Source organism: Nycticebus coucang, chromosome 10 (assembly GCF_027406575.1).
Source record: "Nycticebus coucang isolate mNycCou1 chromosome 10, mNycCou1.pri, whole genome shotgun sequence".
Lineage (NCBI taxonomy): Eukaryota > Metazoa > Chordata > Mammalia > Primates > Lorisidae > Nycticebus > Nycticebus coucang.
Window position 1 is genome coordinate 83,859,691 of NC_069789.1, and position 25,142 is coordinate 83,884,832.

At 35.6% G+C, this 25,142-nt stretch overlaps 1 protein-coding gene across 4 annotated transcripts in view; it reads right to left on the reverse strand.

Moving 5' to 3' along the window:
* Positions 1-25,142, reverse strand: part of RASAL2 (RAS protein activator like 2) — a 445,700-nt gene that overhangs the window by 256,474 nt on the left and 164,084 nt on the right. For all 4 annotated transcript variants that reach the window (XM_053606502.1, XM_053606501.1, XM_053606500.1 and 1 more), the window contains exon 2: positions 8,179-8,306. In XM_053606502.1, the coding sequence (XP_053462477.1) occupies positions 8,179-8,306 (128 nt within the window). The remainder of the gene's footprint in view (positions 1-8,178; positions 8,307-25,142) is intronic.

Below are 25,142 nucleotides of genomic sequence, written 5' to 3' on the forward strand. Positions count from 1 at the left end.
CCACAATTTATTAATCCATTCGTGGATCGATGGGCACTTGGGCTTCTTCCATGACTTAGCAATTATGAATTGGGCTGCAATAAATACTCCAGTACAAATATCTTTGTTATGATGTGCTTTTTGGTCTTCTGGGTATATGCCCAGTAGAGGGATTACAGGATTGAATGGCAGATCTATTTTTAGATCTCTAAGTGTTCTCCATATCTCTTTCCAAAAGGAATGTATTAATTTGCATTCCCACCAGCAGTGCAAAAGTGTTCCCTTTTCTCCACATCCGTGCCAACATCTCTGGTCTTGGGATTTTGTGATATAGGCTAGTCTCACTGGAGTTAGATGGTATTTCAAAGTAGTTTTGATTTGCATTTCTCTGATGATTAAAGATGATGAGCATTTTTTCATATGTCTGAAGGCTGTGCACCTGTCTTCTTCAGAGAAGTTTCTCTTCAAATCCCTTGCCCAGCCTGCAATGGGATCCCTTGTTCTATTCTTGCTAATGCGCTTGAGTTCTCTGAGGATTCTGGTTATTAAACCTTTGTCGGAGACATAACCTGCAAATATCTTCTCCCATTCTGAGGGCTGTTTGCTTGCTTTACTTACTGTGTTCTTGGCTGTGCAGAAGCTTTTTAGTTTGATCAAGTCTCAGTAGTGTATTTTTGAAGCTGCTTCAATTGCCCGGGGGGGTCCTCCTCATAAAATACTCGTCCAGACCGATTTCTTCAAGGGTTTTCCCTGCACTCTCCTCTAGTATCTTTATAGTTTCATGTCTTAAGTTTAAATCTTTGATCCAGTGAGAGTCTATCTTAGTTAATGGTGAAAGGTGTGGGTCCAGTTTCAGTCTTCTACAGGTTGCCAGCCAGTTCACCCAGCACCATTTGTTAAATAGGGACTCTTTTCCCCAATGAATGTTTTTCATTGGCTTGTCAAAGATTAAATAACGGTAAGTAGCTGGGTTCATCTCTTGGTTCTCTATTCTGTTCCAGACATCTACTTCTCTGTTTTTGTGCAGGTACCATGCTGTTTTGATCACTATCGATTTGCAGTATAGTCTGAGGTCTGGTAGCTTAATTCCTCCTGCTTTGTTTTTATTTCTGAGTAATGTCTTGGCTATTTGAGTTTTTTTTCTGATTCCATATAAAACGAAGCATTGTTTTTTCAAGATCTTTAAAGTATAACAGTGGAGCTTTAATAGGGATTGCATTGAAATTATATATTGCTTTGGGTAGTATGGACATTTTAACAATGTTGATTCTTCCCAGCCATGAGCATGGTATGTTTTTCCATTTGTTAATAGAGGAATTAGTACCTATATTACTCAACCTGTTCTAAAAGGTAGAAAAAGAAGGAAGACTACCTAACATGTTCTATGAAGCAAACATCACTCTGATCCTCAAACCAGTAAAAGACTCAACAAGAAAAGAAAATTATAGACCAATATCACTAATGAATATAGATGCAAAAATATTCAACAAGATCCTAACAATCAGAATCCAGCAACACATCAAACAAATTATACATCATGACCAAGTCGGTTTTATCCCAGGGTCTCAAGGCTGGTATAAATGTAATCCAGCACATAAACAAATTAAAAAACAAAGACCATATGATTCTCTCAATAGATGCAGAAAAAGCTTTTGATAATATCCAGCATCCCTTCATGATCAGAACACTTAAGAAAATCGGTATAGAAGGGACACTTCTTAAACTGATAGAGACCATCTACAGCAAACCCACAGCCAATATCATATTGAATGGAGTTAAATTGGAATCATTTCCACTCAGATCAGGAACCACACAAGGCTGCCCATTGTCTCCATTGCTTTTTAACATTGTAATGGAAGTTTTAGCCACCGCAATTAGGGAAGAAAAGGCGATCAAGGGTATCCATATAGGGTCAGAAGAGATCAAACTTTCGCTCTTCGCAGATGATATGATTGTGTATCTGGAAAACACTAGGGACTCTACTAAAAAACTCTTAGAAGTGATCAAGGAATACAGCAGCGTCTCAGGTTACAAAATCAACATGCATAAATCGGTAGCCTTTATATATACCAACAATAGTCAAGTTGAAAAAACAGTTAAGGACTCTATCCCATTCACAGTAGTGCCAAAGAAGATGAAATATTTGGGAATTGTTCATTCATTCTTTATGAGGTTTTTGTTTCTAGTCTTTATTTTAAACATCATTATTGTTATTAAAATTTAAGCCTTTTTAATTTTGTGCAGGCAAAAAAATGGAAACCTTATAAACACATGTATATGTAAAAATAAAAAATAAAAAAAAATCCTACACACTGACTTTAATACATGTGATACTAGACTAATACAATCCTCCTACATTCCAGCAGTCCTGGCTAAGGATTCAGTTTAAATCCATAGTCCCAGCTACTGGAGAGATAGAGGGACTGGGATCACTTGAGATTGCAGTGAACTATGAAGATGCTATTGTACTCTAGCTAGGGCAACAGAGTGAAACCCTGTCGCAAAGAAAACAAACAAACAAAAAATCTTTTTAGATAATTTCAGTAGGAGATTCCCTAAACTCATTTCAAAGAATTCTAAATTATTGAATTCAAAATTCCGAGGGTAAGAGTTATACTCCTTATAATTTTTAAGTGTGGGTGAACCTTTCACAAAACAGTGACAGAGTATGTCTGGAATATATTGAGTTGGGGAAGTTTTGGCTTTTGAAACTTGGAAGAATGGAGTTGCCATTAATGGAGACGGGATTGAACTCTGGTAAGTTTAGAAGCAAACATTAGGGCTTCAGTGAGGACCACACTGGCGATGACTCTTATATATCCAAGTTTAGGTGTGTAATGAGCAGATGGATATATGAGTCTACAAAAGAGAGATGTATAGGTTTAAGATATAAAATCAGGAATAATTAGCATTAGAAAATATTTAAGTGATAAGACTAGATGAGTTCTGTAAGGAAGTGAGGTCCCAGAACTGAACTCTGTGGCACTCCTATGTTAATAAGACTTGGAGAAAAGACAAATTTGTAAATAGATTTAGAGGGAACTGTCAGAAAGACAGGAGAAAGACAAAAAAGTGTAGAGTCACTGAATTTAGCTATGTGGAGGTCACCAGTGAACTTAACAAGAATAATTTTGGCAGAGTGGTGTGGGTAAGCCTCTGAGTAGATTTTGGAGAGAATGAGAGGATAGGAACTAGAGACAATGAGTTTAGAAGTTTTAAGAATTTTTGCTAAGGAGGGGAAAAGAAAAAAGGGTGATAACTGGTGGTATAAGTGAGGTTAATTCAGCCTCCTTTTTTTTTTTTTTGTTCCAGATGAACATGCTGATGGGAATGATCTGGTAGAGAGCAAAAAACTAAAAAGGTAGAGTAGAACTGATTGTGACAAATCCTTGAATAGGCAAAAAATTATGGAATGGTCACAAGCAGTTGGGCTAGTTTAGTTATAGGATAGTGAACAGCTCAACCATAGGTAAAGGAGAGAAGTCAGGGTATAAGGAAACAGCTGGTGTTAGTAGATACAGTGTGCAGAAGTGCAGAAGTTCTCTTCTGAGTGCCTCAGTTTTCTCAGTGAAGCAATAAGCAAAGTGATCAGCTCAAGGAAGGATAATAAAGAAGAGAGGGGAGGATTGAGGAAAGAGGAAAAAGTATGAAAAAATCATCTCGGAAATCATTTTAGATTGTGCTACTCAAAATGTGGTTAAAGAACCTGCTCTGTTTAGTAAATTATTTGTTACAAGTCCATGATAAACAAAACAGTAAAGAAATTGAGAAGCAGCATGCTTGGTGTTATTAGTCGATCTGCATCACTGTACAGCCTACTTTCCATGAATATATACAATTTTTATAATTCTATTCATTTTTTCATATGTTATGATTATGCTGAAAATATCTATCGAATTGTAATTTCAATGTCTGTTAAATATAATAAAAATTTGGATTTGTATCTTTAGGTATTTTAAAATCTCATTTATCTTAACAATTAACTTTATTGCCAGGAAGGCTATGTTAACCAGTTTGATGAAAATATTTCAAATTGTATATAAAACCAGCACATGGTGCCCCATGATTGCATTAATGTACACAGCTATGATTTAATTAAAAAAAAAAAAGTATTTTTTGGATCTCAATGAAGTGTGCATGTTGGGAAGGGGGACTGGTACAGTACCACACATAAATTAAGAAGAGCTAGTTCAGGAGAGTGAGATGGTAGTTGAACTAGAAGTATGTTCTGTGACCACCAAGCAACATTAAGGGTTCACACGAAGGTTTGCAGCCATTAGTTTAAAGACCAGTCAGAGTGGTAGGGTAATTTTCTCTGGACATATAAAGCTGCATAGATACAAGGCAGATTAGATAAGGAGGATTTAACTGAGCTATCACTTTATGAAGCAAGAAAAGGACAAGGAAATAGCATGTCAGAGAGTGATTAGAATGATTGACTGTGGGACTCAGGCTAGATGAAGAAGGAAGAGAGGACACCAGAGGTGTAAGAAGCAGAAGAGGTGATAGGATCTTTGGGCCATAGGTCTCAGAAGGGTTGAGTGTGGAATAACAAATGAGCTATAAAGATAGGTGCTGGTCAGAGAGTAAGATACATGCAACTGGAAATATGAAGGAGTTGTAGCAATGAGGAGGGTTAGAGAAGATCTGTAGAGGAGAGGAGTTCAAGGAGTGAGAGCAAGTGTGTTGATAGAGTTATCTCTGGATATCAAGAACATAAAAAATTAAGACTGGCATAGCCTTGGAGATAACGATTATGACTCACGGGATAAAATCACCAAAACATATGAGGAGGGTTGGAAGATGACCATTACATGAGATTCAGAGTTTGGACATTATAGGGAAAATGAGAACAGATAGGAAGCAGTCATGAATGGAGAACACACCTATTACAGGCATCATGGTATGAGGGATATAGGAGAAAAATAGGCAGACCTTAGCAAAAACTCATGGAAGATGGGTCCTCAGGAAGACCCAGGTTCTTGTAAGACCAAGAAGTTGAAGGATTTCTTTAAAGAAGAGGTGGAAGAAATAGCTGACTTTGTTGATGACAGACTTTGAATTGCAGTGGGCACAAAGTAAGGGTTTCTGAAGGTGGGAATGGATGGGTGGAAAACAGGGTCAGAAAGGGAATGAGTGTACCTCAGGCATCCAGGGCTACTCTTGATGACTGGCATAAAAAGAGAAAAAGTACTTAAGATACTATTTTAGAAAATTATTTATCATGGACAGTTATTTTATGAGACAAAAAGTGGCCCAGGCCTGGGTTACTCAATTGATTAATTAATGAATTATATGTTGGTTCTCGATAAGCATGCTTGTTGATCTTCTACCTATACTTGAGCCATTCCATTTCTTATAGTACTAAATGGAATAAAATGGAGGAAAGGGAAAAAAGATGGTCAATGATCTGTTTATATTATTCCTTTTTTTTTTGAGACAGTCTCACTTTATCGCCCTTGGTAGAGTGCCGTGGTATCACAGCTTACAGCAATCTCCAACTCCTGGGCTTGGGCGATTCTCCTGCCTCAGCCTCCTGAGTAGCTGGGACTACAGGTGCCTGCCACAATGCCCGGCTATTTTGTTGTTGTTTTTGTTGCAGTTTTGGCCGGGGCCAGGTTTGAACCCACTACCCCTAGTATATGGGGCCGGTGCCCTACCCACTGAGCCACAGGCACTGCCCTATATTACTCCTTATTAATAGCTCTCAGAAAAGACTGCTGACAGGGTAATTTGGTTAAAATCAGTGTTCTGAATAGTTTAGATAATATTTTGGAGAATGATAAATATTGTATACTAATACTCAGTCCACCAATTTTTATTTTTTTTTAGTTTTTATTTTTGGCTGGGACTGGGTTTGAACCTGCCACCTCCAGTATATGGGGCCAGTATCCTACTCCTTTGAGCCACAGGTGCCTCCCCACCAATTTTTATTAAATAAATACAGCAACATATACAAGATGTCCTAGAAAAGCCTGACCTTTATTAAACTATTTCAATAAAATTAAATTTAATAATATTAAAATACTGGACAAGGGTCATAGGTAGGGAGAAAAAAACAAAAGTAAGGGGTAGTTTTCAATGGCTGGAGAAAAGGAATAAGCAAGTTCTTCATGAAAGCATGTTAGCTGGACTCATCAAAGTAGGCACTGCCTACTAAAATAGAAGAAACTGAGATTGCTTTATTGTTATTACCTCACCTTTACAATATTAAAAACTGCTGAGTAAGAGAATGGACAGAGAAGAAAAAGGACAGGAAAGGAGAAGCAAGAGAAGAGAAAAGGGAGATGAGGATCCACTGGTAAGAATCAAGAAATGTGTTTCCTGCCAGGAGCAGTGGCTCATGCCTATAATCCTAGCATTCTGGGAGGCCTAGGCAGGTGGACCACTTGAGCTCATGAGTTCAAGACCAACCTAAGCAAGAGTGAGTCCCCATCTCTAAAAATAGCCAGGCATTGTGGCAGGCATCTGTAGTCCCAGCTACTTGGGAGGCTGAGGCAAGAGGATCACTTGAGCCTAAGAATTTGAGGTTGCTGTGAACTATGACACAGCACTCTACCAAGGGCAATGAAAGAAAAAAAGAAATGTGTTTCCTGTTTAGGAACTTACCTTTCAGATGACTTACTGAATGGATATTCTACCTACATCTTTTTAGGTTTTCATACATTTGGAATTAATCTTTCTCCTTCATTGAATCACATCTTTTTTTTTTTTGTAGAGACAGAGTCTCACTTTATGGCCCTTGGTAGAGTGCCATGGCCTCACACAGCTCACAGCAACCTCCAACTCCTGGGCTTAAGCGATTTTCTTGCCTCAGCCTGCCGAGTAGCTGGGACTACAGGCGCCCGCCACAACGCCCGGCTATTTTTTTTTTTTGGTTGCAGTTTGGCCGGGGCTGGGTTTGAACCCACCACCCTTGGTATATGGGGCTGGCGCCTTACCGACTGAGCCACAGGTGCTGCCCGAATCACATCTTTTTTATTCCTTCCCGCTCATTAACCTTCTTATTTGTCAAGGTTATGTTCTCTAATGTTTTTATGTGGTAGAGGTTGGGAATAGGATAGTTTTATGACCCTACCAAACTAGAATTAGATCAACTATTGGATTAAACTCAGTAAAAATAATGAATGATTTGGATATGGAGGGATTTATACACTGTAACAGTCTATGGAATAAAGTAGTAATAGTATGTGTTAAGTTCAAGAGTTTTAAATTTAGAGGAATAGACAGAACATCTAAAACTAGATGTCTGTGCTGGTTATAGTCTATCTACCTCTCCTGTTCTCTACTCTCTGCCCTTCTTTCTCTCCCTTGTTAATATGTTTTCAGGAAGCTGACCTCTACAGAACACATCAAAAGCAATCTTTTCCTGCTTTCAAGTTAAGTTTGACCAATAGGTGACCCTGGCAAGAAATCAGAAAGCAAGAGAAGAGAACTGGGCTGTTTATTTTCTCTTCTTCTCTGCTGGCCATTTTTGGGGTAGAGGTTGTTTCTTTTTGTATAACCACAGCAACTAACATACACCCCTCTCTCGCAAAAATATATAAATAACTAGAAAGATGTAGATAGAGTATCCATTTAGTAAGTCATCCTTTTTGAAAAGTGAGTCCAGAAGAAGTCATGAACAGAGAATGCATTTCTTAATTCTCATATGTCGATCCTTAACTCCCTTTTCTCTGGGTCCCAGAAATAATGCTTCTTTCACTTGTCGTGAATATCTAGGGTGGTAACTGCTTTCTGCTGTTGCTAGTTCATGGGTGATGAATCCTTTATGCCTACTCCTTGATGGATCCTTTATGCCACCCATGCATCTGTAAATGATCCCTTCAATAATCCAGTTAATACCATTTATTTTTTGCTAGGAACTAGACTGATATCATTACTAATAGCCCCTTTAGACTATTTTCATACCCAGGTCTACACAACCTAACATCTTTTCTTTCCAAATTCCTCAACTTGACTCCATTATCTTTTATTTTTCCTCAGTGAAAATTCACCCCATCTTATGAAACTCACTCCTCCATAGCAATAGCTTAATGTGTTTATGATATCAATAGTCCTTCAGACTTATCTACAGTTTATCATTCATCAAGCTCATATTTTTATAATCTAACTTAACACAGTGCAAATAAAAACTAGGTAATTTTATGAATATACTCAGAAAAGTAAAGTAACTTTCATCATCAATATCTATCTCACCTCTTTTTCCTTGTTGAGCAAAACCAACTGGCTGTCTGTGAGGATGCAGTACTTCCGCTCCCATGTTGTTGTCTCGGTGTAGGGTGACTGGCCACAAGATAGACGGTGGGTAGGTGGCCCTTTCACATCTGTGTAATGAAAGAGAAAAACAAAAGTGACACATCATTATCAATTTCAAATGTGAAACTTTTCAAAATCAAATTAATAAAGAGGTAATTCTAAACATGAATCTTCCTGGTAACTTCCTCTTCTCTTAAGAAAATAAGAACAGTTATAGACGGAATAAGGAGAAAAATGGCCCACAATCTATAGAGAAGAGGATGGAAATAGTTCTCTGGGAAGAACTATTAGTACATACTTGACACAGTAATCACCAGCACATATACACACTAAAATAATGAGAGGCTGCTAGAGAGGTAAAACAGTATCACTCAAAATAAAAAAGTAAGGGTGACTCAGACACAAGAAAAAAAGATACAGCATCTGATTTTTAGAAGGAAGATGATATTACATGTACACTTTGAGAATGAGAGTGAAGTTACTGGTAGACTATGTCTTTTAAATGGCTTTACATTCCCAAGAATTGGAAATTAGTTTAAACAATAGCATTGTATTACCACTAGAGGCCAGTAAGATCTTAAAAACATAGAAAACAATTTTCTTAAGGAAAGATACATGTGTATCACCCTCATGTCCCCAGGGGTGGAGGTACCCAATATTAAAGCAAAATGTCACAGCAATTCCCAAATGTCTCATTTTCTCATAAAGTATCAAGTAGTTACTAATATCTTTGTTATTTTAAATTCTTTTTTTTATTTAATTTTTTTTTTTTTGTAGAGACGGAGTGTCACTGTACCGCCCTCGGTAGATATATAAACTGTTTGCTTACTTGGGCTATTGTGAAACTTGGAACATATCTTAACCATACCATAAGCATATATTAAATCTATTAAATAAGACTTTTATGACAAGTCAATATATATTAAAAAGTTCTTTAGCCATGGAGAACTAATTCCTCTCAGGAATATACTGTAGGGATTAATGCATTATTTATTACTATTTAGTTATTATGCTAGAAGACTAATTCAACATGAAGAGATTAGAAAGCAAACACCCTTGAAAGCAGGAGAGTTGTAAATCAAACAAGCACATAATATCTATTAGATTAGTGCCTTACATAAAATCACTGCTTTCTGCAGACTTTTATTTTCTATCATAGGATGATAAGTATTACTCGTATTGACTTCAAGTAAATCCAAACAATATGTCTTATACTTTTAATTACCCAGATTTGCATACTTATTGCTAGAGTTCTGTAGAAAGTAAGCAACAAGTCAGTTGCTTTTCTCTCTCTACTTATGGGACTACATAGATCTCTCTTCGTATACTCCCTTATATGTCCAATATTACCTTCATTATTTCTTCTGGCTTAACTTCCTGTCTTCTAACTAAACTTACATTCCGCATATTTTGAGGAGCTTATCAACTCCCCCCAAAAATAATTCAAGGTCCAGGAATCAAAGATGTTACTTGGCTAGACATGTTATTAATTTTACTGTTTTTTATTTCTTCTTCTATTTTTGCTTCTGTCTCCTCTGTACTATGCACAGTACTAGATGGTATAACTATAGCGTCTCCATTCCACACCAATTACCTCTCTCCTACCCTCTACTCTTGCCTTACTTCTTAAATTATCCTAAAGTTTTCTTTTGACTTCAAAATTATCACAAAAAAGCTTTAAAGAAACTGAACCTTATCATTTTTGAACATTTATAGGATATTCTTGCCTATACTTAAAGCTATATTAAAACTAATTTTCTTCACACAATGTGAACAAAAATACAGGTTAGATTCTTACCACAATGTAGGCCTATTTTTAGAGTTAAATACCAAGACAACATCAACAGAAAGGGATCCACCTACTTTAGGTGGAAATATGGTGGTTCTGTAGCCTAGACAGGTTTTCATTCAAATGACTAAATTTATTACATAAATTAGCCATGGGTGACCTAAACAGCCCACTGTAAAGTCATTTTATGATCTACACTAAAGCAAGAAGACATTGATAGATGCTGCATATAAAAATTAAAATATAAGATATTGAATTTATAGCATAACCCAGGTTTCCTGATAAAAATAAATCTATACCAATATTGAATTAAACTATTTTCCAAAAGAAAAAAATTGAGAAGAATAACACTACACTTTTGTAAATCTCTTTAAAGATAAAAGACAACTAGGCTCTTGTATTTGTTTCTATATGCAATCTATTTATGTTTTCTGATTGCTATATATGTATATGAAGAAAATCTGGAAAGGGAAGAGTATTTTACTAGCATTTTCAAATAATTAAAGATATAATTCTCTTCTCTGTGTGATCCTGAGTAATTTTCTTAAAGCCTTATTGTTTAATGTTCCCTTTGTCCAACCTGAACTATGTTCTGGTATCTTCATGGTATTAAAAAAACAAGACAATGCCTTAAAAAGCATTTTGGGACACCGAGCCACGCTTTTCTAGTGCTAAAGATAGGATGAAATACAGCAATAAATTAGGGCACAATACTTTAAAAAATCTGTCTAAATTGAGATATTGATTGAGATATTGAGATATTGATTAGCCATTCCACAGATTTTATAGCTTCATGTATTTTTAATAATGCCTACTTTTGATCATTTTATAAGAATATAAACCAAGGAAAACAAGAAAAAGAAATAAGAGTTCCTGTTTGATGCTTCTAGATTAAGGTTTGAAAGGCATTTTAAGCAATAAATTAAGATTTTAAAATAACCTGTAGATGTAATTTATTCATTCTATCATGTCCTCATTTCCATGAAGCAAGGCTCATACACTGTGACAAGCTCAGATTTTTGCCCTAGTTCACCTTACCAATTCTATTAATCTTCAGTTTTTGCTATAGTGACTTACTTCTAATTTCTGAATTCCAATTATTTTCAGTATCGCAAATTCCCTAGAGAAAAGGATAACTAACTAAGAATCACAAAGAGGAATCTTAATAGCAAAATTGAAAACAATTTTAGATTTGTTCTGTCCCATTCCTATGAGGATACTAAGGACATTGAAAGCTGGCCTCATTATAAAAATGAAATAATTTTAGAAACATTAAAAAGAATCAGAGATAAGTCAACAGATCGCTTTGAAAAGCATGTGTCTAAAACTGAATATTATTCTGTAGACCACCAGTTTCCAAATTTTTTAATCTCAGGATCCTTTTAGAATTCTTAAATTACTAAGGACTTAAAATTAAGTTTTTGTGTATGTGTTTTATATCAATATTTTCCGTATTAGAAATTAAAACTGAGAATTTTTAACAAAAACATGTATTTATTTAACAATATAACAAACCTACTGCAGGTTAACATAAATAACATAATTTTAAAGAAATGTAACTATTTTCCAAATAAAAAATAATTGGAAGAATAACACTACTTCATACTTTTGCAAATCTCTTTAAAGTCTGGCTAAACAGAAGACAACTGGGTTCTTAGATCTGTTTCTATGTTCAATCTATTTATGTTTTTCTGATTGATGTATATGTATATGAAGAAAATCTGGACTCACAGGTATATAACTGGAAAAGAGAAGAATACTTCAATAGTAGTTTCAAATATGCATATTCTTTAACACTATAAACCTGACAGTTACTTTTTAAGTTAGTAATCTGAAATCACAATGAACGTTTCATATTCTGTTACATTAAAAATCATGGTCTACCTCATCCTTTGAGTGAATCTTTTACTCCATATGCATGAGCTTATAAATATCATGCATTGATCACTTAGAAAATACTAAGTTATGCATGTTTGCAGATCTTCCAAATGTTGACACTTTTTGTTATATTAATCAACCTTCAGTTGATCTTATTAGGAAAGACTTTAAATATTCCTGGGAAGTCGTCAGTCCCAAGGTGGCAGATCTCAGCTTTCCCAAATCCTAATTTTTGCTTGTAGTTTTCAATTTTATCATTAGCTCTCAATGCTAATATACTGAAAATATGACCAAATTATCATATAAATGTATTAATGCTATCTGCTTAAGAGCTAGTATAGCTGCCATCAACTAAGTCACTTTCTTTTATTCTTCAGTCCAGAAAGGAAAGGCAAACTCAATCATTAAAATAAAATTTAATTTTATTTATTTTATCCCCTTATTACCTTCCCACCCTCCATACTGTCAAAATGTTGGAAAATACTCTGTTTTCCAGACCAATAGACAAAAGTTTTCTCAACATGTATTTCCTATAAACTTTGACATACAATTAACATTTAGGCTAGGAAATTATATTACAGTTCATATGAATCAATGGCCCTAGTAGTTATAAATATGACCATGTGTGAATAATAAAGACACTGAGTAATAAATGATTCACTATGTTTAAGATATAAAGTCATTAAGTCAGAAATATTTGCCTTTATGGAAATATAAGTCTTAATCCTTACATTATCATAAATTTACTCTGAGATCATAACTATCTATTGAAATGAATTTATGTTTCATCTTTAACCTTAACTAGCCATTTTATCGTTCTCAACTAGAGAAGCTTAATTTCTCAGCTATATGATCACTGTGAGTGATCTAGTGAGTAAATCTACTACACTCACCATCATTCTTGTTAACAGAAGGAGAGAACAGGAAGGAAACAACATGTGATGGTTCTTTCTGGTGAGTAATTTCCCTTAATCATCAGACTAATATTATTATTTCTACTGCAGCAGAAATTGCCTGTAGAAGATAGCCAAGAGTATGCCATATTCTTAAAGCAGTATGGCAGTGGCAAGGATTGTATTGTTTATTAGAAAAAAACTAAGAACCACCTTCAAAACAGCAAAGAGTCCCTCTGCTCCTTCTTAGTCTCAGCAGTACTCAGCATGGAGGCTCTGACTTTGCTCTATCACAGGGCAAAGTGAGTTATTTGATTAACAAAGTAGTTCCTTGAAAATAAGACTTAAATATAGTAGATAATGTAGTGTTTAATAAAGGTAAGCTGTTCTTTTATAGAACAGCTCATTTTAGTTTGATGCTATTACTTGCACTGCTCCTAATTACATGTATCATGAAATGCAGGCAGAGCAGATCATATGGTTTTCTTCTACTTGTTAGACATGTATTAGAAAAATAAATTCTACCAGAGTTGGTGGTGTGTGCCTGTAGTACCAGCTACTTGTGAGGCTGAAGCTGAAGGATCTCTTTCTTGAGCCCTGACTTTCTAGTGTACTCTGTGAAGAGCCACTATACTACATTCTAGCCTGGGCAACATAGCAAGACCCTGTCTCTTTAAGAAGGTGGGGGGGGGAAGCTCTAGGAGGCCAAGATGGGTGGATTGCTTCAGCTCAGGAGTTCCAGACAAGCCTGAGCAAGAGTGAGACATGTCTCTACTAAAAATAGAAAAAACTAGCTGGGTATTGTGGCAGGCACTTGTAGTATCAGCAACTTAGGATGCTGAGGCAAGAGGATTGCTTGAGCCCAAGACTTTGAGGTTGCTGTGAGCTATGATGCCACAGTACTCTACAGAAGGCAACAGTAAAATTGTCTCAAAAAATAAAATAATAAAGAATAAATAAATAAAATAAAGCATCAGCAGCCATAGTTACCATAATCCCCACACTGGACCAAGTACTGCTTAACCAACTACATGGCCTAGGTACCTGAATAAAATGTTGCAAATAATGCCAATGATAAGATAATAGATAGCAGTCCATCAGCCTGTTCTTTAATCCCAATAGACTAGTTATACCTACAGTTAATATTAAATCTCTTACCTAAACAGAAAAATTAAAATCCTCAAAATAATTCACTTGTATACTAATCCTTAGAAGGAAAAAAAAGTCCATAAGCAAGTTTTTCTTCAATAATCAGGTATTTCAATTTAAGAAAAGTATAAGAAAATACTGGATTCTTTTTTTTTTTGTAGAGACAGAGTCTCACTGTACCACCCTCGGTAGAGTGCCATGATGTCACAGGACTCACAGCAATCTCCAGCTCTTGGGCTTCCACGATTCTCCTGCCTCAGCCTCCCGAGCAGCTGGGACTACAGGCGCCCGCCACAACGCCCGGCTATTTTTTGGTTGCAGTTCAGTCGGGGTGGGGTTTGAACCTGCCACCCTCGGTATATGAGCCACAGGCACCACCCCTGGTCTGATTCTTAAAAAACTACACAGTGCTATATTATTAAATGATCAAAATGCAAGTTCTTTTTCACATCTTATGTTTCTGTTACTGGTAGAAAAATGAACTGTACTCAAAATGAATCTCAAACACCATTTAGTGTGTATTACTTTTGATATATTTAGTACTTCTTCCTATATTAACCCTTACTCTTGCCTCTTTTTAAATTGAAGCTTTAGGGACTTTAGTCACTTTCCTTTAGGGACAGCTGCCGTGGGGAAAGATTTACAGCTTTTAAAGAAATGTGATTCTTAGTGGAAAGGGAGGAAAAACAAATTATTTAGCACTATTGAGAAATCAGTTTCTGAGCTTTTAGCAGTTGGTTACACAGCTAATACTGTGACATTATCTCTCTACCTACAAAAGCAGAAGAAGACAGACGACATTAAAAGTAAAAATTGCCAAGAGTCTGGCAGCATCAAAAATCTTTAATAGGTCTACCTTTCTCCATTGTGTCAACTGGAATAGAATCCACAACTAAATATTCATCTTTTCTGAATTATGATTGGTTTGAATCACAAATCACTAAGCTTAAGAAGGAGATAATATAGGTTTCTTTTAAAGAATCCTATCGGTCACTCATGTAAGTACACAACCCAATTCAATGAGCTCTGCCCTGACACAACTTAGCTGACTTATTTATATAAGAAATGAAAAACCTTTCTCTTTACCCAAAACCCCTGCTACCAAATGAATGGGAGGGACTAAACACCTACAATATGAAGTTTATAAAAGCAGTAAAGGAAGCATTTAATGTTTTCTCTTCAACACAATCAACACAAATAGAACAGCCCTCTTATCCATTCCTAAAAATGCACTGAATTGTAAATTTTCATTTAGTGAGACTATAATCTAGGATTTTAAATAGAAAAGAAAAATTAGTTCAAGCCCATCAAAAACTCCTGATTTCCTCAATTATTATTGTGTATTCTTTCTTTCTTTCTTTTTTTTTTTTTCTTTTTAAAGAGATGGGGGTCTCGCTTTGTTGTCCAGGCTGGAGTACACAGCATAGTCCAATCATTGCTCACTGTAGCGTTGAACTCCTGGGTTCATGTGATCCTTCCATTTAAGCCTGGGAATACAGGGTACCATGACCACACCCAACTAATCTTAGTTTTTTAGAGACAGGGTCTTGTTATATTGCCCGGGCTAGTATTGAAATCCTGACTTTGGATGATGCTCCCACCTCATCCTTCAGAGTAGTTAGGAATACAAGTATAAGCCACTGTGCCGAGCAATTAAGTATTCTTAAACCTCTCTATATAATTCACCTGAAAGTTCTAAATTAAAAATACCAATACAGGCTCGGCGTCTTACAGCACAGTGGTTATGGCACCAGCCACATGCACTGAGTGGGTTCGAATTCGGCCCAGATCAGCTAAATAATAACAACCGCAGCAAAAAAATAGCTGGGTGTTGTGGTGGGCACCTGTAGTCCCAGCTACTTGGGAGGCCGAGGCAAGAGAACTGCTTAAGCCCAAGGGTTTGAGGTTGCTGTGAGCTGTGACGCCATGGCAGTCTACCAAGGGTGACACAGTGAGACTAGCTAAAAACAAGTAATAATAATAAATAATAAATAAATAAAATGAAAATACCAATACAAAATCATTTAATATTTAATGAACTTACTAGAGAATATGTGTATGTGCAGTATACAGTCTCAGACACATGTTGCATTCCCTTCTATACTACAAATGTGAACTGTAAGGTAAACAATAATTTATTAAAAATACATAATAAATGCAAAAATACTTAAACTAAAATTAACTATAAGAGTTTCTAAAACTAACACCATTACCATAATTTTATTTTTTCTCACCAATAAATAAAAAAAAACATATGCAAAGTACAGAAGGACATGTGCATGGACAAGTTTATTTCTTTCATCCTTTTTGTCTCTCATTAACCTTTACTATTTCTATTTTTTCTTCAAAGTAAAAAATGATCTTATCCGCCTAGGCTCACTTACTTTTCATAGTCTTTTCCATTATCTTAGAAGATATTAGGATTGCACAAAAAAACTCCAGTCCTTTAAATAATGTAATCACAGAACACAATATTATTAGGAAAAAAGCTGATATAGGATAAGTCTTCTCCATATTCTCTTACCTACACTCATGTGCAACTTATGTTTTTGTCTAGAGTACATATGTGGGTTTCTTTTAGTAATACTTAAATTGGGATAGTCAAGTAATCCCAATTGGGATAATCCCTTGGTACAGTGCAGTGGTGTCACAGCTCACAGCAACCTCAAACTCTTGGGCTTAAGCGATTCTCTTGCCTCAGCCTCCCAAGTAGCTGGAACTACAGGCACCTGCCACATTGCCCAGCTATTTTTTTATTGCAATTGTTTAGCTGGCCGGGGCTGGGTTTGAACCCACCACCCTTGGTGTATGTGGTTGGCGTCATTAGTCACCACTGTGCTATGGGTGCCAAGCCAAGAGCCTTGTTTTACTAATCTACAAATTGACGAAGTGTGACTTATTGATTTCAGAGGCATCTTTCAACTCTACATGCAGTACAGTTATCTTAGAATTTGGTTATTATAACGTGCAATTTAGGGTTTTTTCCTAGCATACAAACCTTCTCCTTGTTTTTTGTTCTTTTTTGTTGTTGAATTTAGTAAGCATTTACTTACTGTAAGTAAAGCCCATTTACTTACTCTAAGTAAAGTACTCAAGCCTGGGAATATATCAATAAACACCACAAACCTGGTCACTGAACTCATGGAACTTAAATTTGGTTAGGATAAATACTGTACAATTAGTATATCACTAATTTAAAACAATTCTGATAAACACTATAAAGAAAGAGTAGAGGGTGTTGTGAGAGCATTTCATAAACAATGGACTTGGGCTTGGCCATTACTACACTAGGAGAATGGTAGTCAGCGGATTAGGATTTGAAGCAAATGAAACCACAGACCCAAAGCCCTTAAGGAAGAAAGTAGCTCTGCTTCAACAATCTGGAAGGGAGGCCCCTATGGCTGAAGCACAAGGAGTAAGGAAGTAAGTGCAATAGGCATTCAGTGACACAATCTGGGGCAAGAACATGCAGAGCCCTACAAACCACAGGGTGAAGCTGATAAATTTAGTTGGCTCCCATTCACTCAGATAATATCAAGCCAAAAGTGAGATCAGTCTGTCTCAGTCCAAGGTCTCTAACCCTACAGAAAAACCTGGAATTGCTTTAAGAGTTCCACAGATACCTTACTCAAATTTCATTTTTAGAAATATATGGGCCAGGCATGGTGGCTCATGCCTATAATCCTAGCACTAGAGGAGGTCAAATGGAACAATCACTTGAGGGTCAGGAGTTAGAGACCAGACTGAGCAAGAGTGAGACCCCATCCCTAATAATAACAGAAAAATTAGCAGGGCATGGTGTCATGTGTTTGTAGTCCCTGCCACACAGAAGCTGATTCAGGAGGATTACTTGAGCCCAGGAGACTGAGATTGTAGTGAGCTATGATGATATCACTGCACTTTAATCCAGAAAATATAGCAAGACCCTGTCTAACAAAATAAAATAAAAAAATTAAGAAATATACAAAGCTACTAGGTTAAAATGGCAGAATAGATATATATAATTTCACCCCCTCTCAAAACCATACTAACACTATAATAAACATAAATTTATATAATGAGAAAGAAATAGACATAGACCAATAAAAAGTGAGAACAAAAATAGAGAAGAAGTTCAGAAGCTAGAAAGAATATGTTCAAGTGTCTCGAGCAGGCCTAAGAAAACTGAATCCTAGGCTAAGAATGAGAAAAGTTAAGAACCAACACAATTTGTACCACATAAGCCTCAAAAGGTTCAGGCATAGGTGTGCACTGGGTAGCTCTTGATGTATATGCATGAGAGGGTAGTCTAAAATAAGAATCAGGTAAAACTGGTTTAAGATACAGTCTCTAATCTATTACTATACCTCCCCAAGTCAGGTTAAAGAAAGGTTTGCTCTCTTGGAAGGGTAAAATCAAGGGTGAGCAAAAGGATGTATAAAAGAATATACTGAAAATATTTTTTAAAATATGCGTTTCTCCCAAGGTTCTCTTCAATAGACATTTGACTCGCGAAACTAGACTTTTACAATCTAGACAGTAAATTAGAAGAATACTCTTTGGTATCAGATAAGCCCAAGAGGAAAAAAACAGAAAATTCAGATCACCTTACGGTAAAGCTTTTACTGGACAAACTCCAGCTTTACACTTAGATCTTCCAGTCAGCTTTCTGCTCTCTCACCCTCATATGGAGCAGACCAACAGAATTATCAGAGAACAAAGGAAAGCTTCTAGCAAGAGAAAATAGAGGGGGGAAAAAAAGAATTAGAAAAAGGCAACTTGAAAGAAACAAAAGCAAGATAGGGAGGAATCAAACTACTAGCATTATCCTTAGAGAGATACAAGAAGAAATGACATTCATGAAACAAAATCAGGACACTGTTTTTTTTTTTTTTTTGGATTTAAAAAGATCTTTTTTTTTTCTTTTTTTTATTAAATCATAGCTGTGTACATTGATATGATCATGGGGCATCATTCACTAGCTTCACAGACCGTTTACCAAGTTTCACATATACCCTTGTAAAATGCACCGCTGGTGTAATCCCACCAATCCCCTTCCCTCTACTCACCTTCCCCCTCCCTCTCCTCCCTTTCCCCCTTCCCCCTAGGAAGGACACTGTTTTTATAAAAAGTAACAATCATGGAACAAGAGTTTCTGCAAAAACACGATAGCAGAAATGAAAAATAAAATATTCTAATAGTACAATTAAAAGATAAAATTCAGAAAACAGAACAAAAAGATAAGAGACAGAAAACTGAAAATCAATTTTGGGGGGGGTCAAGATAAAAATAATGGGAAAGAAGAAGTAGAAATGAGGAAATCACTTGTGAAATTTCTTGGTACTAAATGACTTGAATTTCCAGATTGAACAACCTACTGAGTACCCAGGAAAACTGATGAAATCAGATGTCTACCAAAACATATTACTGAGGGAAAAAAATAGGTTACATATGAAATATCAGGAAAAGGAGTGGATCTCAACTTGTCAAGAGCAACAAAGGAATTTGGAAGATAATGGAGCAACGAGCTTAAAATTCTGAAAGAAGAGTATATCCAACCTAGATTATTCATTTGGCCACACTAACAAGTGTGAGGATAAAGAATTTCACATAGTTCTGCCATTTGGTTCCTGATGAGGGCTCTCTTCCTGGCTTGCAGATGGCTACCAAGAGCGAGTGCTCTGTTGACTCTTGTTTTCTTTATGAGGACACCAGCCCTATTAGACTAGATTAAAAGACCTCATTTAATCTTTATTACCTCCTTAGAACCCCTGTCTCCAAATACAGTCACAGAAGGATAAGGCTTCAACATAAAATAACTTTGGGGAGACATAAGAATGTCTCTAAGCAAGCAAAACAAAATTCTGAATTAGATAGGTCACCTAATACTCTTGACCTTGACTAAAAGCATACTGCAATACTATAGAAGATGAGAAGAATAAGAACAGACACAAATACAATTGAGCAAATGAAAAAGAAAACTCTAGTTCATAACAGAAAACAAACCAAGAAAACAAAAAAGCATAGTATTTTAAAAATGTGTGCTCCAACACAAGAGGCAAGCAAAGAACATCTCAAAATGATGATGAAGAAAAATAGGAGGTTGATAACTATCCACCACACATAAGTAGAACATATTGGAGCAGTGTGACTGAGAGGTTGGCATGCTGAAAGCTGTCATACCATAGGTTTTACCCCTGTGCCATCTTTTAAAATTACTGGAGAAAGCCAATGTAGTTGCCTGCTCTTCTAGTCTTTTTTTCTTCTTTATTAAATCATAACTATGTACATTAATGCATTTATGGGGTACAATGTGCTGATTTGATATACAATGTGGAATGTTTACATCAAATTGATTAACATAACCATCACCTCGTTTACTTATTTCTTGTGGTATGACACTTATATTCTACTCTTAATAATTTTGAAATGTACCATTGCATTGTGCACATTAGGTGAGGTCCCACCAAATACCCTCCCTCCTCCCAGCCTTCCCCTTCCCCTCCCATCTCTTGCCTCCTTTCTGGACTACAGTTATGTTTTATCATTCATACGAATGTGTAGGTGATAATATATTGGTTTCATAATAGTATTGAGTACATTGGATACTTTTTCTTCCCATTCGTGAGATACTTTACTAAGAAGAATATGTTTGCTCCATCCAGGTAAACATAAAAGATGTAAAGTCTCCATCTTTTTTTATGGCTGCATAGTATTCCATGGTATACATATATCACAATTTGTTAATCCATTCATAAGTTGATGGGCACTGGGGCCGCTTCCATGATCTGGCAATTACGAACTGGGCTGTAATAAACATTCTGTTGCAAATGTCTTTGTTGTAAAATGATTTTTATCATCTGGGTCAACTACACACCAACACCTGTAGTTTGGGGGATTTTGTGATGTGGGCTAATCTTACCGGAGTTAGATGATATCTAAGAGTGGTTTGCAATTGAAGCAACACCAAATATGTTACTGGGATCTGATCAAACTAAAAAGCTTCTGTACAGCCAGTAAGTAAAGCAAACAGACAGCCTTCAGAATGGGAAAAGATTTTTGCAGGTTATGTTTCCAACAAAGGTCTAATAACTAGAATCCACAAAGAATTCAAACTAATCAATAAGAAAAGAATAAACAACGTCATTTCTTTGTGGGCAAGAGACTTGACCAGAAGTTTCTCTGAAAAGACAGGTGCACGGCTGACAAACGCATGAAAAAAATGTTCATCATCTTTAGTCATTGCTTGTAGTCTTTAGATAAAGAAAAGAGACTTAGAAAAAAGAAGCAGAGGCAGGAGGATCACTTGAACCTGGAAGTTTGGGTCCAGCCTGAGCAACATAGCAAGACCTTGTTTCTTAATAATAAGAATTTAAAAAAAACTACTGGTGGATATACTTGAAAAGAACAAGGAGGAAGTAAATTAAAAAAAAAGAGAAGAAGATCCAGAAAACAAGGAATCTTGTTCCAAAATGACAGTAAAAGAAATGCTTGAGGTGAGAGCTATTCAGGAAATAGGCCTACATGTAAAAAGAATAGAGTCTCCATAAGGAATGCCTCCAAAAAAAAAGAAAAGAAAACAATATTAGATTGGAAAGGTTACCTAATATTACTGATCTTCAATAAAAGTGTACTGCAATACTACAGGAAGGTATGAGAAGAATAAGTAATAGATACAAGAAAAACTACACAAATGAAAGGGGGGGAGCAATTATGAACTTTGGAGAAAAAAAACAAAAAAGGAGGAAAATAACAATATTCAACCTTGACCAGCATAAGCATAATAATGTAAACAATGAACACTGACTGAACAAATAAACAAACACTACGGTAAGGAAGTTGGGATGGTTTTGTGTGTCAGCTAAATCCTCATCTACCATAATAGAAAATCGATAAAATGGTTTAAAATTGATGAATGAAAAAGTAACAGCATCTGTACATTATTTAGAATTAAGAGAAATGTGTAAATGTCAGAATAAAATGCTAGAGGATTCAAAAGTTCTTGTCTCAGAAGGACAGGGATGGAGATAGCCAAGGTAATCTGTTAAGAAAAGGGCAGAATGAAAAAATAAGACTGTCCAGTAAAACTGAGTGAGTGTAAATGGTATGAGAAAAAAGAATAAAAAAAAAAGAAAAAAGGGCAGATAAACCAACTGAATAATGGGCGTAAGACTTGAACACTTACTTCACAAAAAAGAATACCCCAATGTCCATGCAACATGTAAAAAGGGCCTCAAACCTCATTAGTCATGGGGGAAATGCAAATTAAAATCACAGTGAGATATCACTACATACCTACTAACATGGTTAAAATGAAAAAGAAAATAAGTGTTGGTGAAGATGTGGAGCATCTGAGGGTGGAAGTGTAAATTGGTACAATCACTTTGGAAAACTGTTTGACAGCATTTATTAAGACTGTGAATATATACATATCTAGCAATTCCACCCCTTAATATATACCCAACAGAAATGTGGAGACATGGTCACCAAAAGACATGTAAAAGAATATACATAGCAGCATTATTTATAATAACCAAAAACTAGAGACAATCCAGAATGAAAACTGATAGTAAAGTGGATAAATACATTTTAGTAATTCTTAAAATGGAATATTACATATCAAAGAGAATGAAAGAAACACAACTACACATAACAACATATATAAATCTCATAAGCACAATGTTGAGCAAAAGAACACACAAAAGATGTATGATTTTGTTTATATAAAGTTCAAAATCAGGTAAAATTAACCTACTATATTAAATTTTAGCATAGTGGTTACTCTTTGGAGGTGCAGTGTGGGGCACAGGGTATTCTGAAATGCTAGCAATGTTCAGTTTCTTGACCAGGTACAAGTTACCCAGATACATCTCCTTTATGCAAATTCATCAAGCCACAGGATATGTGTACTTTTCTCTGTGTACCTCATACTTCATAAAAAGTTTTCTTGAAACAGATTGCACAAGTTACACAACATAACTGAAGCTCATTTTCATCATGTAAAATAGGAATAATAAAAGTACCTACTCTTTTAGGAATTTTTGTGAAATTCAAATGAGATAATGCACATCAAGTGCTTACAAAGTGTTTCACACGTACTGGGCACACAATAAAAGTATCTTCTATTAACTATTTGAACATTGAAAAAGAGAGAAATGTGACTATACAGTTCCATTTGAACAAGCTCAAATCTGATTTATATAAAAACATTAATTTAGCTATGTAGTCAGATAACAATTAAAATCTGCCATTTGCTATTTCAATGATTCTGGTAAGTAGAATATTGTAATGTAAGAAACATATATTTGGTTTTCATCCCTGATTCCGGGCATGTGTAAGTTTTCATCCCTGATTCCCTTAGAACTTAAGAGTAAGATGAGTTGAAAAGCTAATCTTTTGTTATTCATTATAAGCCCCTTTCAACCATACCTGAGTTTATGCTAATGAGGTAACTCTAGATGGGACCCTAAATACCTTCAGGATGAGGGCTGGTTCCAGAGGAACTAATTGTGTGACTGATAACCCTGTTGGAATTTTCAGATTCAACTCCCACTCCCAGGGAGGGAATGGAGCTGGAGATTGAGCCAATTGTCAATGGCAGGTGATTTAATCAATCATGGCTCATAATGGAGGCCCATAAAGACTTAAACAATGAACTACCTGGTTGAAGAATGCATCCACATGCCAGAGAATGAGGCAACATAAAACTCAGCAAGACAGAAGCTCCTGGCCTTGGAACCTTACAAGACCTTGCCCTATATACCTCTTCATCTGGCTTCATTTGTGCCCTTTATGATATCCTTATAATAATAGTATTATTAAGTAATTACTTATTACTGTAAAGTGTTCCTCTGAGTTCTGTGAGCTATTATAACAAATTATCAAATCTGATGAGGGAGTTGTGAGAACTTAAGTATCAAAGGCCCAGAACTTGGCCACTAGTGTCTGAAATAGGGGGAGTCTTGTGGGACGGACCTCTTACCCTCTGTGGTCTGTGCAAACTCCTCAGATAGGGTCAGAATTGGATGGAATTGCAAGACACCCAGTTGATATCTAGAGAGCTAGAGAATTATAGGTATGGGAAAAACTCATGTATTTGGTGTCAGTAGTATTGTAAGAAAAGAGTTTTTCTTTAACAAAGGATTTAGCCTTTCCGAGACTCCATTATTTCAATTATAAAAATGAATAACATTACAGTTTTGTACCTGTGAGTTTAGATTGTTTTTAAAGTATATTAAAAGTAGCAGACAAAGAATGCTTGAAACTGTATAAGAAGAATGTGTATAGTTTCAGATACATGTATGTGAAATAACATAAGCTATTTAAAATATAAAGGTATATAGTAGAAGAAACCTCTGAAAGAGTTTAAAGTAGATACCTTTGTAGAGAAGAAACTAGCTGAGTTTGCACAATGGGTGCAAGATTCCTTTTAATACTTCAATCCTTGTACTACTGGCTTGTAACTATGTACATCTACTTTGCTTTAACTTGTAAAATTAAATTTAAAAATAACATTATCACTTTAATGCTAAGTCCTTTCAAATTAAGAAAATAATTAAAGGTAAATTCTAAATTAGGTTGATCAATATCAACCTCATGGACAAAAAAGAAAACAAAGATTACAGTACTTCCACATATCTATAATTCAAATACTCCCAGCTCTATAAGCCTCTTAACCACTGTACAACTGATAACTAAAGTTGCAAAAATTAATCCTCTTCATCTATTTCCCTAAAAGTGCCAATTATAATACATATATATGTACAGATACATTTTATATATATATATATTTCTCAAATACAATCACAAGAATATAAAACAATGAGAAATCTGATGGGTGTTATTTTTTGCTTTTTAAAAACTGTTCAATCCAAACTCAAAAGGATGAATACAAAGGTTGTAATTCCTTCTTAAAATTAAAGCCTGAGAGAAAACAAACACACACACACATAAAATTAAGTTTCAATTCCTATGGGTATTCAGGTGCTTTTCCAAAACTAGGTCCACAAACAAGAGATTCATTGTGTGTATCTGTAAATTTTATGACATCATTGAAACACAAGGACCAATTGGTATCACAAACAGTTTATGTTTCCAAGGATACTGGGAACTTTAAATACCCTGCATTATCCAAAGCCCAGCCTTCCTAACAATACCAGAAGCCTGCCCATTTTCTTTCTTTAGTCACTGTTTCCAGCAGAGAAAGAACACTGATT